The sequence below is a fragment of the Mesoplodon bidens genome (assembly GCF_964165515.1).
Source record: "Mesoplodon bidens genome assembly, chromosome: 18".
Classification (NCBI taxonomy): Eukaryota; Metazoa; Chordata; class Mammalia; order Artiodactyla; family Ziphiidae; genus Mesoplodon; species Mesoplodon bidens.
Genome location: NC_138175.1, coordinates 27468168 through 27485722, shown reverse-complemented (window position 1 = coordinate 27485722; position 17555 = coordinate 27468168). Strand labels below are relative to the sequence as shown.

Here is a 17555-nt window from a genome sequence, read left to right as displayed (position 1 = left end):
ATGTTACACTTAAAGTCAAAGCAAAGCACATTAATGCCCTTAATAACATATTCTCAGAAAAATATTAACAATCCACTATATCACAGTCCTATGTGCCACCATTAGGGTAAAACAACTTCCTTTTATGCCCCTGGCGGTGAGGAAAATATGTGAGAGGCAGGGTATGAAAAGGGCAGAAAAGGAAGACTGCAGAAAATCAAGGTACAGCAAGGAAATTGAGGGTGGGAGCAGGGAACAGCACATTAGACATGATGGATGGGAAATGATGCACGTTCCATGAACACTTGCCTCAATGCCCTCCCTCTCAAAAGCTAAAACTGCCTACCATGGCGACTAGGCTAGGAACCTCTGATCCTTAAATTTGAGAAACTAGGGGGGATGGAGAGATAGAAATTTAGCCACGAGAACATTTATAGCTGCCACCAAAACTAATATGTGGAAGATTAAATTTAGAAGCAAAATTCTTGAGAGGCAAAGATAATACATTAAGGAATCTTTAGGAGCTTGCTTTAAAGAATTACACTGTGCTTCTCACAAGAGTAATCAGAAGTTTAAAATGTCTGACTACCAACCTTGCACAAAAGCCATAGCCCACTTCTTGCATGAAGTCAGCCAAAGAGCTCTCCATCATGGTTTTAGCTACCCCTCCAGAATCAGGCAGGATTCTGTCCATTAGAATGTCCCGTTTTTCAGGGTATAAAAGTGGTGCAAGCACCACGGGACAGCGTTCCTGGGGAAAATCTGAAGAAGGAAAAAGATAATTATAACTGCTATATTGATTAATAACAAACTATCCTCTTTTACTCTTTTAAAGCCCCTCAAACCTGAGTTTTCACAAGTCCATATTCAAAGCAAACTTTATTCAGTTTTTCCAATCCAGCTAGCCTAGCCCAAGTTATGACTTCAACTTCAATTCTAAAATTTGAATGTTCTTATGTCACAAAAAATGGTCATATTTTTAATTTTTTATATTAGGATCCCATTATCTATTGCACCCTAAATATTACTTCAAAATTTCACAAAAGGGCTACTACCAATTCCCATGCAAGGAAGACATCAGAAATAATTGGTACATCAGTCTCTCTTTATTTCACTGACAAGTGGAAAACGTCCTATTACTGAAAGTTAATGAAGTTTAAATTAAACTATATCAATGTTAAGAAGTAAACAGTTATAAGAGTGAAAGTAGATAGTGGTTAGTCCACTATAAAAGATTTGTTTTAAATGCTATTTCTAAAAAAAGGATCAGAGGAAGGAGGATGGCAACAACAGAACCAGGAGTTATCTTAGCATAACAATGCCAACAGCCAAGAGGTAAAGTGGATGTATGATAGTGATGGACATTTTAAACTAAAGAGAGCATGTCACAAATACCGTAGTCTCTGTCTGCCTAAAAGGGAAAAATTTGACCACGTGGAAATATACCAAGTCTGAAATGAGACTGTACTTAGATAACAATATTGCTGGTAAGTGCTCTTCATTTTATACCTTGTCTATAATGAGGCTTTTATCATTTTCATATTTTAAATTATAAAATACTCTCTTCCTTGAAAGATTACGAAGTTAACAGAAAAGTAAATCACTGCCTTCATTTGTATTCTACAATCCTTTTGTAATGTGTGTTCATCCAAAGAAATCATCTTTTGTAGGCTACAGACACTCCTTTTTACCTCTGCGCAGCGTCTTAAGAAAAGCGTCTATCTGTTCCTGTCCAACTCCAAAGGCTCCCTTCTGCCCAAAGAGGAGATGGGAGAGGAGGAGGTGTAGGACCTCTATTGCTATATCCTGGAAGCCACCTTCTTGATTTCCACTGACGTCTGCGTCAATGTAAGAACGCAGAAGATCTGGAAGCTTCTGTTTGATAAACTGGGCAGCTAGAAGTGAGATAAAAAACCACAAGTTATTTTTGCACCACAATGGGTAAGAAGTCACATACCATCAAAATACAGATGATCATCATTCTCATTCACCAACTCACCCTTCACCCTCTAATGTTTTTACAGCTCTAGCTGGTAGGCATAAATAAAAGACCAATTGCCAGGGGCTTGGCGGTGGGGGGCAGGGGCAGGAGGAGGAGAGGGAATGGAGAATTTTTGGATGGGTACAGAGTTTCAGTTTTGCAAGACAAAGAAGTTCCAGACATCCATTATACAACAATGTGAATATAGTTAACACTACTGAATTATACACTTGAAAATGGTTACGAAGGTAAACTTTATGTGTTTTACCATACGTACGTATACATACATACATAAAAGAGACCAAAAGAAAATAATCTTACTCTCTAAACTATGGAGGCTCAAGACTCAGAAACCCACGGATTTTAAAGACTCTAACTTCACTATAGGATTTTTAGGGAAAGGGAAACTTACCAAAACCTCTGAGATCTGAGCTGGAAGAATTCAAGAGGGCAAGGCCAAAAATTACCTGAAACAAGAAGGGTTAGATTGACCAAAGAGTCAAATAGTTGTTTTATTTCTAATTTTGCCTACATCTCTTTTCTTAAATCACTTACCTCTTGCACTTTGCTTAACTTGAGAACTTTACTCAGCTGGGCAAATAAGTGGGGTGCAGGCTTTAAACTCTGAAACAAACCAAACTTTATTTTAAAATAAGAACATACAATTTTCAAAAAGTTTATAAAAGCATCTGTTTACCTAATTATGGTGCTACATAGGAGTGACAATTCTGTAGTGCTGCTAGCAACAGCTGCAGAACTGTGTTCTGACAAGCTTACGTCTTCACATGATCTGGTTTTGTTAAGATTCTAATTATTATCAAACCACCTTGACTTTGTTAGAAAGCTACAAAAACTCCAAAGAAAGTATTTGAAATTTTTTATTTAAAATATGATATTATGAGACCAAGGATTAAGGCCTTTTTAGAAAACCTAATAAAAGATCACATTCTTAGGACCACTAAAGATAAAAGGAATACTAACCTTCTGATAGTGCAATGGATTATCAATGGCATAGGACAGCGTCGAGATAAAATTTGGCTTCGTAATCAGTGACGCACACTCCTGAATCAGAAACTGAGTCTTTAAAAATAACAAATGAATTTTCATTAGCACTAACAGTCATCTTCTTGCACAAATAGAAGCAGCATTGCTCAGAACATTAAAGGGTAACCTGATACTGTATACTGTTTCTACATCAGCTCTTTAAAAATCCTATTGGAACTACCAAAGTCTATTAGCAACAAGTGTTAAACCAAAACCTCTACAGAAGAAAGTCCACTGACAAGATAACTTTAAGGAGTAATATCATGACAAACTGTTCCCAGATTGAGAATCAAACCATAGAAACTCAAACTAGGTGAAGAGATCCTCTCTCTGCCTTACTTACTTGTCAAGCTGGACTCCCCCACAGTCCTGCTTCCTTCAGGCAGGTCTGATTCCCAGGTCTCTAAGCCTGAACTAAGTAGCTGTAATGGTCTGCAGTCAGGCAGAAGAGAAGGACAAGAAAAGGAAAAGTCCCACTGCCTTTTAGCCATTCAGCTAAGATTATTTTTGGATCCTATATGTGTTTGCTACACAGCTATGCCCAAAATGCAATTCATGGAACAATTAGATCTAAGTGAATATATATACTATGTAAGCCCCAAATACCTGATGAAAATCTTTGCCACTGCTTTTACCATCGCCACTGAAATCCACATGCGAAAATAGGCAGCGTAATAAATGCCTGTCTGCCTCAGGACCGTGCCGATTCACAATCTAAAAAGACCAAAAATATGAGTTTGCTAAGAGTGACTTTTCTTTTTTAAAAAAAAATCATCTCTAGGACAACATCCCAAATTACATTAATTGTTCATTTTGGAACAAGAGTTCTAGGAATTATTGAGATGGAGGTGCCAATATTTTATAATTAAATATTTTTTAAGTGTTTCCTACAGGCACTAGCAGGAAAGAGAGAAGAAGAAAAACTACCAGTAATTAGCCCCATGTAACAGTGTGCTCTGATCAACCTCTACACCAAAAACACCAAACAGCACAAATGACATGTTTAAGTTGTAAGGCGACAATTTTATAACAAACTGGACTCATGAGAGCATCACTTTTTCTATCCATTGTTGTTTTTACCCCTAAAAAGTGTAACCTGAAATCTAACACAACTGTGACTCTTTGTAATAGCCTATAGGGCAAGGCCCTAAAGGAACTGGTCCGATATCATTACTGGCCCTGAGCTTCTTGCCATTCCTCAAATTTACTAATGTTTGTACTTGCTATTCCCTCTAACTATAAAACTCTAGATATCTACATGTGGTTTGTTCTCTCACTTCCTTTAGGTTTCTGCTCTAAAGCCACCTCATCAGTCAGAGGTTTCCTAACTACCATCCCTAAAATAGCAACATGAACTGCCCCACCATCACCTCTCATCCTGCTTTACTTTTCTCCACAGTACTTACCACCACCCGATAATTTCTGTTTGTTGTCTATGTCTCACTCGACTGTAAGTTGCATGAGAAAAGGGAATTTATGTAGTTGTGTTCACTTCACATTTAGGTCAGGAAAAGAGCTTACTTAGCACACATGTATGTGCAGAGTAATCATTTGCTTATTAAATGCCACATTAAAATTTTATAATAGTAAATATTTAACTACCTACTTTGGCCTAAAAATGTGACTGGGCTTCCTTGGTTTAATGTTCAACAACTCTGCCAAAAATTACTCCCATTTTATAGATGACAAAGTGGACACTTCAAACAGACTCCATGAGCCTAAAATCCAATAGTCTGTGAGTTAGGAGTCTGGTATTCATAGTCCAACTCCGAAGTCTATACTATTTCTACTGTATCATAATTATGTCACAGCCAGCTAAGTTAACTTATTTCAGTTTCAGTTTTCCCCAACCAGAACATGTGAGAGTTAAGTAAGACCAAGCTTTACACTGCCTCAGACATCTTAAAGTTACAATCTTATAATCATAGGTTATTTTTTTCCTATCCTCTGGAACACTGAAGACATTATCTTAAAGAGCCAATTCAAATTAATTAAGAAGAATTACCTATGCTCCAACCAACCAGACCTCTCCCTTGAAAGAATAAGAATAACTAACTGGCTTAACAAACATTTGTTGAGTACATGCTAGATACCATTCAAGGTATAGCAAATATAACAGCAGAGGAGACCAATGGGTTCCACAGCTCTCATGAAGTACATTTTCACGGAAGAAGAAAAGTACAGGCAAACAATTTCTGATAATATTAACTCATGAAGAAAACAGGGTTATATGATATTGACAGGACGGTGGGGGGGGGGTATACCTCAGAGAGGCCATCCTCAAAGATGTAACATGTAAACTGAGACTTAAAATATTTAGGTAACAACAGCATTTGAGACAGAAGGTAAACAATACATAAGGATTTTAGTAACAGAAAAAAGGCCAGCAGGAGTCAGGGAACCAGATCATGGTTAATTACCATACTGACTTAACTGGTACTCTTACACCAACCTAAAAAATGGAAAGGCAGGGCTTCCCTGGTGGCGCAGTGGTTGAGAGTCCGCCTGCCGATGCAGGGGACACGGGTTCGTGCCCCGGTCCGGGAAAATCTCACATGCCACGGAGCGGCTGGGCCCGTGAGCCATGGCTGCTGAGCCTGCGCGTCCGGAGCCTGTGCTCTGCAGCAGGAGAGGCCAGAGCAGTGAGAGGCCCGTGTACCGCCAAAAAAAAAAAAAAAAAGAAAAAAGAAAAAATAGTGTACCTATTCAAAACAGTTTAACATACTGAAAAGAACATGAAAAATTTTTTCAGTAAACATAAAGGGTTACTTTTAACACAAAAGGCACAGAACTGTCAAACTCCTAAGTAAAAGATGGTGGAACTAAGAGCCCTTTTTTCCTATTCTAGTCTCTCATATTTTTCTTCTAGCCTCTCATATTAAAAAAAAAAAAAAATCCATTTTCAACAAAACATTCACGTAAGAAGTGGTCCAGAGAGATATGTCAGATAGCTTATTCTCAGTACCTCAAATGACAGGCTAAATGCAGGTTTCTATTTGGGACTGATAAATCCAGAAATAAAAATGTTTAGGACTGATGAATATCCCAAAACACACAGTTATCCTTTGTTCAAGTGATGAATCTGGAGCACAGATGAGCCATGAAAGAAGACTGTCCATTTAGAGACCCAGATCAATATACAGAAATTAGAGAATGGCAAAGGAGACAGAGCTGAGGGAACCAAGCTCAAGATGCTACTTTTAATGTCTGTAAGCAAACCATCGAGTTAAAGGAGAATCCTTGAGAAGCAGAATAACAAAGAAGAAGAGGTAACCATTACCAAACCTGGATACAGAACATGGCAGACTACCCCAACACACTTCCCCACCCTCAAGCATCCCCAAGATGGTTTATATGTGAGTAAATAATGTGTTGATTCAAAGACAAGCAAAAATCCAAAGACTCAGCCTGGAACCTATCTGAAGAAACTGTAGAACAGAGCAAAGAAACAAACAAGACAGGTGAAGAACATACTTTACAAAAGACTTACGCCCCACCCAGAAAAAAAAAATCTTTAATTTAAAAGAAACAAACAAAAGACACAAATAAACAAACAGAAGAGTTCAGACAAATAGTATTCCATATCCTTGAAGAGATTATAGGAGGTGTTTTTGTTTTTTAAGAGGAAAGTCCTCAAAAAGGTAAAACAAAACACTAGGTTCAAGTACAACATAACAGAAGGAAATGAAAGCAAACTTTTGGCACTTAAGAAACAAAGAAAAAATCTTAGAGAAAAGATAACTTAATAATCAATATATAATACCTCAATCCACAAGAAATGAAAAGAAAAACATTCAAAGAAAACAACAAAAATATCCCTGAAATAAACATTTGAGTTGGAAGAATGAAAGGTATACCATAGCACAAGAAAGGCTGATGCAGAATAATCAATACTACAGCATACACTCGAAGTTAATAAACTCTAATGAAAAGGAAATTCAGGGACTTCCCTGGTGGCGCAGTGGTTAAGAATCCACCTGCCAATGCAGGGGACACGGGTTTGAGCCCTGGTCCAGGAAGATCCCACATGCCACGGAGCAACTAAGCCCATGTGCCACAACTACTGAAGCTCACGCACCTAGAGCCCGTGCTCCACAATAAGAGAAGCCATCGCAATGAAAAGCCTGTGCACCGTAATGAAGAGTAGCCCCCACTCGCCACAACTAGAGAAAGCCCGTGCGCAGCAACAAAGACCCAACGCAGCCAAATTAATTAATTAATTAATTATTTTAAAAAAAGGAAATTCATAGGGATATTGAGGTTAGGAATAGATGCTGGCAGGAAAAGTTAGTCACCTAAAATGCATGAGGGAGGAGAGAGACAAAGGAAGATAGGCAGCTTTTGGCAATTGATGCTGTTGAAAGAATAATGGGGAACAATATTTGCAAAACTAGGGGGAATATATATATATAGTGATAACTGGACTTCAAATAAAAACAAGAAAGATATTCTCAAGCATGAAAGAACTCAGGTAACGGCACCTGAGTTCCAAATGAAACAAATCTTCCGACAATGATCTATGGTCAAAAAAATGTATGAAAATAAAAGATATTTTCAGGAATATAAAAACTGCAGTAAAAGAACAGGCTGCAAGTACTCAATCCATTTCAATATATAAATTTTTAATAAGACTAAGCAACTCTTTAAAAAAAATTTTTAAACTGAAGTATAGTTAATTTACAATGTTGTATTAGTTTCAAGTGTACAGCAAAGTGATTCAGTTACATATGTTTATCTTTTTCAGATTCTTTTCTATTATAGGCTATTATAAGATACTGAGTATAGTTCCCTGTGCTATACAGGTCCTTGTTATTTACCTATTTTATATAATAGTAGGGTGTATTTATTAATCCCAAACTCCTAATTTATCTCCCCCTACCCTCCACTATCTCCTTTGGTAACCGTGAGTTTGTTTTCGATGTCTGTGAGTCTCTTTCTGTTTCGTAAATTAGTTCATTTGTATCATTTTGGTAGATTCCACAAGTAAGTGATTTCATATATTTGTCTTTCTCTTACTTAATATGATATCTCTAAGTCCATCCATGTTTCTGCAAATGTCATTTTTTCATTCTTTCATTCTTTTTTATGGCTAATATTCCACTGTGTGTGTATACACATACATACACACACCCCCCCCCCACATCTTCTTTATCCATTCATCTCTCAATGGACATTTAGGTTGCTTCCATGTCTTGGGTATTGTAATAGTGCTGCTATGAACACTGGGTGTGCATGTATCTTTTCTAATTAGTTTTCTGCCAATATATGCGCCCTGGAGCGGGACTGCAGGATCATATGGTAACTCTATTTTTAGCTTTTTAAGTAACCTCTATAGTGTTATCCATAGTCGCTGCACCAATTTACATTTCCACCAGCAGTGTAGGAAGGTTCCTTTTTCTCCACACCCTCTCTAGCATTTAGTATTTGTAGACTTATTTTTAATAATGGCCATTCTGACTGGTGTGAGGTGATACCTCATTGCATAAACTACTCTTTTAATAAAAGTCACTTTATAGATTTGACTTTGGAAATAAACGTTTTACATGGTATCACACAAAATTAGATTACTATTAAAAGTACTTTGTAAATATTGAAAATAATATGAAAACAATGAACCCAAACTCCATATCCAGTTGGTGGTGTGGCATAACTATGCCAAGAAGAACTATTTTAAATGACTTTAAAACAGTAACTTGATTTTACATCTCTAGTGAGATATACCTTAAAAGCTCCCCCACCAACCCCACCAAAAAATGGTAAACTATTTTCCATAATCACAGTGCTATTAGTGGAGTCACAGATAATCTGAGACTCTTGACTGTGGAGTGTGGAATAAAACAAATGACTTTTCATCACTGAAAATGGGAATTTTCTGCACTGGAAGTTAGGAGAGACAGATTTTAGGTAATGAATTGAAATAAAAATCCCTTGGTCCTGAAATTAAACTGGAAGTATTAGTATGAACTCATGGTGTATTTTCTCCTTAGCTTCGTCCACTGCAAGGTCTAATAATGGCCAACTGAGTATCAGTAAACAATACAAGTGTTGAAATAACTTTCTAAGCCCAAAATGGAGTGCTCCTGCCCTTGGTGTAACATCAGCAAACCAAAATTTAGATAACTCTGGAGTCCCTGTAAATGTTTCACTTGACCAGAAACACAGTATATTCAGTCAGCCAATTCCCAAACACCAAGCTGATTCTGGGTGTTCTAACCCCTATCTAACCCCTAACAAGGTTGACTATGTGGTCCCAGCCAATCATATATTTTCTATTTGTCTTTTCTTTATTCTTTTTTTTTTTGGCTGTGCCAGGCAGCATGTGGAATCTTAGTTTCCTGACCAGGGCTCGAACCCATGCCCCTTGCATTGGGAGCATGGAGTTTTAACTACTGGACGACCAGCAAAGTCCCTGTTCTTTATTCTTTACCCTATAAAAGGTTCTTGTCTTCTGCCCATTTTGCAGTTCTCTGAAGTAAGACTGTCCATTTCATGAAATGTTAAATAAAGTTTGTTTGTATCACCTAAATGGTCTTAATCATTTATTTACACAAGAAACGGTAATCTCTAAATACCATTTTCCAGTAAAATAAAACCAAGACCTCTTAGAGAAATTGCTAATTTTCCAGGTCTGAAGCAAGAAACATACGAGTCTGGAATATTTCAGTTTCCAAGTTTCTGGAATCACAACAAAGACGACGAATAAGAATACGGTCAAAAGGACTCAGAAGCCAACATGAATAAGTTTACATTGGCCAAAGAGGATAATGGATAAACATCAATAATACTTCCAATGAATTCAAATACATCAAATATGTTAAAAATACATGAATTCCTAATATTAAAAAACTCATTCATTGGTCATATTTGGAGGATGCTAGGAAACAAGTCATTTTGAAAACTGGCAAATAAAGAGAGAGAATCAAGCCCTTCCTATATAAACTGTACTTCGGGCAACCAGATAGTTACAGTTGGTAAGGGCAAGTTTCCCTTTACAGAACTATTTCAACTAATAAAAAACGCCTAACAACTAGAATGTCACCACTTTGCAATCCCTAACAAATCAATGAATCCAGGAAATGAACAAAGCCTGCTAAAAATGACAAAAATAGAGATGACTAGACATTATGAACCTCCTAATTAAAGCATACACCACCACCTGTAAAACTGTCCTAAGGGAGAAAAAACCTTAATCTGATTAAGCTCCCAAATTTAATTACCAATTTACAGGAAATACAACAGTCAGAAGAACATGTAAAATACCATGCTGGGAATGTAATCAGCAATATTCAGACTGTGGGTAACTACAGGACAACCTGATTTCTTTAACAAAATAACTGCAAGAAAAAGAGAGGCAGAGAAAACCCATAGATTTTAAAAGAGATTTAGTAAGGGCCAATGCAACAAACAGACTGAGGAAAGGGGTGGGGGTGGTCGTAACTCAAGTCAACTTAAAAATTTTTTTTTATGAAGCAAACTGAGGAAATGTGAATGTTAACTAGATATTTGATGTTTAAGAATTATTTTGCTGGGGGATGGGGTGTGGGGGAGGATTGGGAGTTTGGGATTAGCAGGTGCAAACTATTATACAGAATGGATAAACAGCAACATCCTCCTATATAGTACAGGGAACTATCTTCAGTGTCCTGTAATGAGCCATAATGGAAAAGAATATGAAAAATAATATACATATGTATAACTGAATCACTCTGCTGTACACCAGAAACACACTGTAAATCAAATATACTTCAATACAATTTTTAAAAAAGAATTACTGTGCTTTTTAAAAAAAAGATGTGATAACAGTATTGAGGTTAGGTTTATATAAACAGATGAAATTATAAGTGGGATCTGCTTTAAAACAACTGAGGAGAATGGGTTAGATGAAACAAGATTGGTCATGACTTCAAATGAAGGTAGATGATAGATTCGTGGGGGTTATATTATACTACTCGTGTGTGTGAGTAGCATAAATAAATTTTACTTACTTAATTTTAACATAAATTTTACTTATTTAATAAATTTTAATTTTTAACTTTTATTTCATATTTTATAAATGAAATAAATTTGAAATTTTAATAAAATGTTTTATAATTATATTTACAGAGACTATCATTTAAAGAACAGTATAAAATGTTTTTATAAGCTACTTTTAATACAAAGACAAAAAATACTCGAAAGTGTTAAAAAGCTGAGTAGAAAAACCAGAGTTGATTTTATTTTTTCTATATTTTACTTACAAAATTTCTTTAATAATGACAACAAATATTTTTAAAGAAAAGAACAACTATAGGAGTTACTCTCTAAAGCAGGGGTCCCCAAGCCCTGGGCCTTGAACAATCAGCCGCACAGCGGGAGGTGAGCAGTGGTCAGCAGTGGGCAAGGAGCAAAGCGCTTGCATTACCGCCTGAACCATCACCATCTCCCTCCCGCATCCCCGTCCATTTTTTTCCACGAAACCGATCACTGGTGCTAAAAAGGTTGGGGACGCTGCTCTAAAGAACATCATAAAATCCTGACTGAGGGGGCAAATTAAATTCTAAACTTGTTTTTTCATCTATAAAATGGTAATACTAGCTAGCTCATTGTTCATGTTTAGGGAACTCATACATCTAATAAATTCAATAAACATTCCTTCTTCCTACTTGTCAGTAGGAGAAATAACAAAGGGAACACAATCGTAGCCAACCTATTAGTCTAAGCCCCAAAAAGTATGACACTAAAATATATTAGGCATCTAAGAACTGCAATAAGCCTTTACATATCACCAAAGGAAATCAAGACAGAGTCAAGAACTAGAACCCTGCTCCCATCCCAGTTCTAAATTCCTAATCATTCTAAAAGTAAAAGAGAGGGGACAATCTGCAAGGGTAGCACTGAGGACACACTTGTCTGAAGAATATCTGTAGACACTGAAAACCTCAGCCATAGGCTGAAACCAAGCATTCTAACATTTACCTTCAAAATTAATTACTTATTAATTTATTCCTTCTTTCATTCCAATTGCATTTGAACACTTACTAAATGTTAGGTTTAAGAGACATAAACTAAAGGATAGTCCCACACCATGAGGTCTTGGGAGTAGGGAAGATGATCAAACCAATTAAAATATAGTATTAAATTGACCAGATCACGCAGAGCCTTGCTGGGGTAAATTCAGACAGTGCCACCATATTTCCCATTTGAAGTTAAAGTTGCAGGTGCCCCAGCAATCAGCTCCTTCAGTGTCTGTCTAAGCTGCAATCATACTACCCAAGGGAACATGCCCTCCCGAGGGAGCCCTCACACAATAACAACAGGGATATGAAGGCCTAGCCATTTGGGCCCCCTATGGGACAACTCTGATACCCATCCCAGAATTCCCCATGGATTTGATGAAGATTTCCACTGTAGTTCTCCTTCTGTCCAATCTTGTTTCCAACCAGTCCTCCTCCTCCTACAGGTGTTGAAACCTTATAAATAACCTGCATTCCAAAATGTCTCATATCTGCTTCCAAAAGAACAGCAACAGAGGCCCAGCTTAGGAGTATGAACTTTAAATTGAGTGGGACAGACATACACAAAAGATTTTAAAGTGGCAAAGAGACTATTAGCTATACATTTTAGAAAGGCCACTCTGACAAAAAGTGGAAGATGTTTTAGAGTAGGGGCTGTCAGGGCGTCAAACTTGGGACTAGATGACCTTCCAATCCAGAGTCTCTAATTTCCTTCTACTTCTTTGTCTTCCGTGAACAATTACAAAGAGATTCAACATAGGAATGTTGTGGGTTCCAATCTCACATCTGCCACTTTCAGGCAGAGTACCAGTGGGCAAAAATATTTAATGTCTTTGAACCTTAGTGTAAAATGGAACAATACTACCCACTACTCATCCTGCATGACTGCAACAAGAATGTGAGAACTGACATAAAATCACATTAAAAGGGCTTCCCTGGTGGCGCGGTGGTTGAGAGTCTGCCTGCCGATGCAGGGGACACGGGTTCGTGCCCCGGTCTGGGAAGATCCCACGTGCCACGGAGCAGCTGGGCCCGTGAGCCATGGCCGCTGAGCCTGCGCGTCTGGAGCCTGTGCTCCGCAACGGGAGAGGCCACAACAGTGAGAGGCCCGCGTACCGCAAAAAATAAATAAATAAATAAAAATCACATTAAAAATAATGCCTGGAACACTGTAAATGCTTGAATGGTTGCTATGACGAGAGAACTGACTGTACACAGAATTACTGAACTGACAGAATGTTTAGCATTTTTCACTCAACACTGTAAGATCAATCCATGTTGTTCCACAAAATAGTCTCACTGCTTCTTAGTATACCTTGTTGATGGACACTCAGTTGTTTCCAGCTTTGGGCTATCACAATATGTTTTTTTGATCAATGCATATATGCATTTCTGTTTGGTACACACACAGAAACAGAACTGCTGGGTCATAAGTGATATGTTCAACAACTAAAACAACTTCTGAGATGCTAGTATCAATTTTCTTAATCTGCATGGTTTTGTTTTCTTTTTTTTCTCCCCGGTACGCAGGCCTCTCACGTCGCGGAGCACAGGCTCCGGACGTGCAGGCCCAGCGGCCATGGCTCACGGGCCCAGCCGCTCCGCGGCATGTGGGATCCTCCTGGACCCGGGCACAAACCCACGTCCCCTGCATCGGCAGGCGGACTCCCAACCACTGTGCCACCAGGGAAGCCAATCTGCACGGTTATTAATAGCTATGTTCGTTTTATGAAAATTCATCTGCACACTTATGATTTATGAATTGTTTGGTATATACATTTTACTTCAGTAAAAAGTTGATTAGGAGTTACTCAGTTTTCCTCAGTCTCTCCCATGTATACATGTTATTAAATCTTTGGGGGAAAAAAAAAGCTCACACACACACAAAAAAGAGTATGTGACACACAGCAGATGTTTAAACAGTAGCTGCATGAAACTGTTAGGTCACATTCTGACCAACACAGCTTTCAGAATGAGCCTAAGGAATTAATCCAAATAAAGGAAAAGGAGAGTAAGTCTTCACTGGCAAGGTGGTATTGGATTTGGTTCTTGAAAGAACAGAATTCCAAGAAAAGCATTTAGAACTGGACTTAAAGGGCCCTGAAACTTTTTACTGAGGAGCTTTGACTTTGTTCCCTAGTAAGAGGACCACTGAAGGTATTAGAACAATGAACTTAAGCACTATAATTTGTCAAAGCAGCATCAAATGTAATAAGCTCCATAAGCACACACACCTGTTTTTTCAATGTACCAGAGAAACAGTGCTACATGTAAAGAAAAAAATCAAATAGAAATATATAATTCTAAGAATTGAGCTTTTCCATCAGACAGCAGAGCAGAATAGTTGCCCAAGCTTGAGTTTCTAGGAATCTATCCTACAAACATACTGAGAGATATATGCATGCAAGAAATAATCTTGTAACAACACTGTCAATAGCAAAAAAAATTTTTATATAACCTAAATGTGCATCAATAGTGAAGTAAATTCTATATGATTCATCCATACCATGGTTTACTATGCACCCTTAAAAGAATGAAGAAGCTTTTTGTGTATGGATAAGGAATCATTTCCAGGATAAACTAGTTAACTAAACAAATTAAATAAATCAAGATGCAGAACAGTTTATACTGTATGCCACCATATGAAAAGGGATGGGAAATATTTCCCTTTTTTCTATATGCAAATATCTTTGTAAGGACAGTTAAGAAATAGCTAGTATCAGTTGCCTATGGGTAGGAGAAATGGGTAGCTAGAGTAATCAGGTTAATATATTATCTAGTTTTTAAATTTTATTTATTTATTTTTGGCTGCATTGGGTCTTCGTTGCTGCACGCGGGCTTTCTCCAGTTGCGGCGAGTGGGGGCTACTCTTCATTGTGGTGTGCGGGCTTCTCATTGTGGTGGCTTCTCTTGTTGTGGAGCACGGGCTCTAGGCTCATGGGCTTCAGCAGTTGTGGCACGAGGGCTCAGTAGTTGTGGCTCACGGGCTTAGTTGTTCTGCGGCACGTGGGATCTTCCTGGACCAGGGCTCGAACCCGTGTCCCCTGCACTGGCCAGGGAAGTCCCACTATATTATCTATTTTAAAAATAAAATTAGGGCTTCTCTGGTGGCGGGGGGTGGGGTACTTCCCTGGTGGTCCAGTAGTTAAGAATCCACCTTCCAATGCAGGGGACGCAGGTTCAATCCCTGGTTGGGGAACTAAGATCCCACACGCCCTGGGGCAATTAAGCCCACGTGCCACAACTAGAGAGCCCAAGTGCCGCAACTACTGAGCCCATGTGCTCTGGAGCCGCAACTAAGACCTGACGCAGCCAAATAAATAATAAAAAATTAAAAAAAGATTGTGGGGGGACAAACTGAAATTTCTCCAAAGATATACAAATAAGCACATGAAAAGATGCTCAGCATCATTAAATCAAAACTACAATGAGATACCAGTTCACACCCACTAGGATGGCTAAAAACAAAGACACACAATAACAAGTATTAGTGAGGGTCAAGAAAAACTAGAGCCTTCATACACTGCTCCTAGAAGTGAAAAGTGATACAGTGTTCTGGAAAACAGTCTAGCAGTTCTTTAGAAAGTCAGAGTTACCATATGACCCAGCAATTCCATTTTTTGGTATATATCCTCAAAATTTAAAATAAATATCCACCCAATAAAACAGGAATAAAGACACAGACCTACTTGAGAATGGACTTGAGGATATGGGGAAGGGGAAGAGTAAGCTGTGACAAAGCGAAAGAGAGGCATGGACATATATACACTACCAAACGTAAGGTAGATAGATAGTGGGAAGCAGCCGCATAGCACAGGGAGATCAGCTCGGTGCTTTGTGACCGCCTGGAGGGGTGGGATAGGGAGGGTGGGAGGGAGGGAGATGCAAGAGGGAAGGGATGTGGGAACAGATGTATATGTATGACTGATTCACTTTGTTATAAAGCAGAAACTAAAAAAAAAAAAAAAAAAAAAAAATCCACCCAAAACTTGTAAATGAATGTTGACAGCCACAATATTCACAACAGCCAAAAAGTGGAACCAAACCTAAATATCTAAATGCATGCTCCAACATGGATCAACCTTGAAAACTTACGCTAGTGAAAGAAGGCAGAAACAAAACGCCTCATATGGTATGATTCCACTTATATGAAATGTCCAGAAAGGCAAATCCATGGAAGCACAAAGTAGGTTAGTGGTTACCAGGGGCTGGAGGGAAGGAGAAATGGAAAGCAACTGCTAATGGATTCAGGTGTTTCTTTTTGGCGTGATGAAAACATTCTGGAGTTAGATGGTGACAGCTGAACAACCTTGTGAAAGCTCTCTTTTATATATTAAACTGAAATCACTTGAAGTAAGGGGCAAAAGTTACTTTTCATGCAACATACCCACAAAAATTTCCAATTTTCTTTTCACTGCATACTCATTCCTTTAATGGTGCTTGTTTTCTCACTAGTTTACTTACATGCTGTATTTCCTGCTGGCTGGCTCGGTAGTTTTTCTTGGTTAAATTGTCCACCAGGTAGCTGATTTGAGACAAGGCCAGCGAGAGCGAGTCAAGATTCATTGCTGGTTGGGGCGGAAGCAGGCGGCCGAGCCCGGCGCAAAATCACCATTATTCCCCTTTAGTCACCTCAGAGGCAGGTTAATGCTTTCTTTGTAATTAGCCTATATCTGGTGTCTGTACAGTGTCTTCAGTTCTTTACCAGGGGTCTTGCTCTGTTCTGAAACATGGCACCTGTTTAAAAAAAAAAAGATATTTTAATTAGTTAATTTTTTATTAGGGTTAAAAAGGGTTAAATAACCATCTTTCCATGCTAATACCTGAAATACCACTAAGGATCTTTTAAAAAAACTAAGATGTCTCAACCACTATTTTTTTTTTTTTTTTTTTTTGCGGTACAGGGCCCTCTTACTGTTGTGGCCTCTCCCCTTGCGGAGCACAGGCTCTGGACGTGCAGGCTCAGCGGCCATGGCTCACGGGCCCAAACACTCTGTGGCATGTAGGATCTTCCTGGACCGGGGCACAGACCCGTGTCCCCTGCATTGGCAGGCGGACTCTCAACCACTGCGCCACCAGGGAAGCCCTCAACCACTATTGATAAAAGATGCCAAGTTTTAAAAATTAGGTAGGGCTGGTATAAAAAAAAAAAAATCACACCCCCCCCCACAAAAAAGTTGTCGTTTTAGCAAGACGTCCTATAATATTTGAGGCTTCTACTCTATCAATTTCAATGATAATTTATACTATTCCCTTTAGAAGCCACAGAAAAGTACTTAAGTAAAATTAGGGTCTGTGGAAAGAAACACTCAACTAACATTTTCAATCCCTCTTCTCACACTATCTACAACTTATTTATAAGATCCCATTTATTCACCTTACTACTTATGTATTGCTTCAGAATCAGACAATAGTTTGGTCTTTAAGTTTTATTTTAGGATATATGTTTTAGGTATTTGAACGGCTAGCTTAAAAGTAAGTTAAGGGCCTCAGAACCCAAATTCCTTCCTGCACTAGGAAAATTCAGAAAGGGAAGCTCGAAGCAGCACTATAGCTAA

At 38.3% G+C, this 17555-nt stretch overlaps 1 protein-coding gene across 8 annotated transcripts in view; it reads right to left on the bottom strand.

Annotated features, from left to right (window-relative positions):
* CNOT1 (CCR4-NOT transcription complex subunit 1) overlaps positions 1–17555 on the bottom strand; it is a 104961-nt gene that overhangs the window by 60015 nt on the left and 27391 nt on the right. For 7 of the 8 annotated variants that reach the window (XM_081216863.1, XM_081216862.1, XM_081216867.1 and 4 more), the window contains exons 2-8: positions 16462–16734; positions 3611–3718; positions 2942–3040; positions 2516–2584; positions 2373–2427; positions 1671–1874; positions 573–741 (exon numbers count right to left, since the gene is read on the bottom strand). In XM_081216863.1, the coding sequence (XP_081072989.1) occupies positions 573–741; positions 1671–1874; positions 2373–2427; positions 2516–2584; positions 2942–3040; positions 3611–3718; positions 16462–16563 (806 nt within the window). In that variant the 5' untranslated portion in view covers positions 16564–16734. Of the gene's footprint in view, positions 1–572; positions 742–1670; positions 1875–2372; positions 2428–2515; positions 2585–2941; positions 3041–3610; positions 3719–16461; positions 16735–17555 lie in introns of those variants that run through there. The other variant, XM_081216869.1, reaches the window with a different exon arrangement.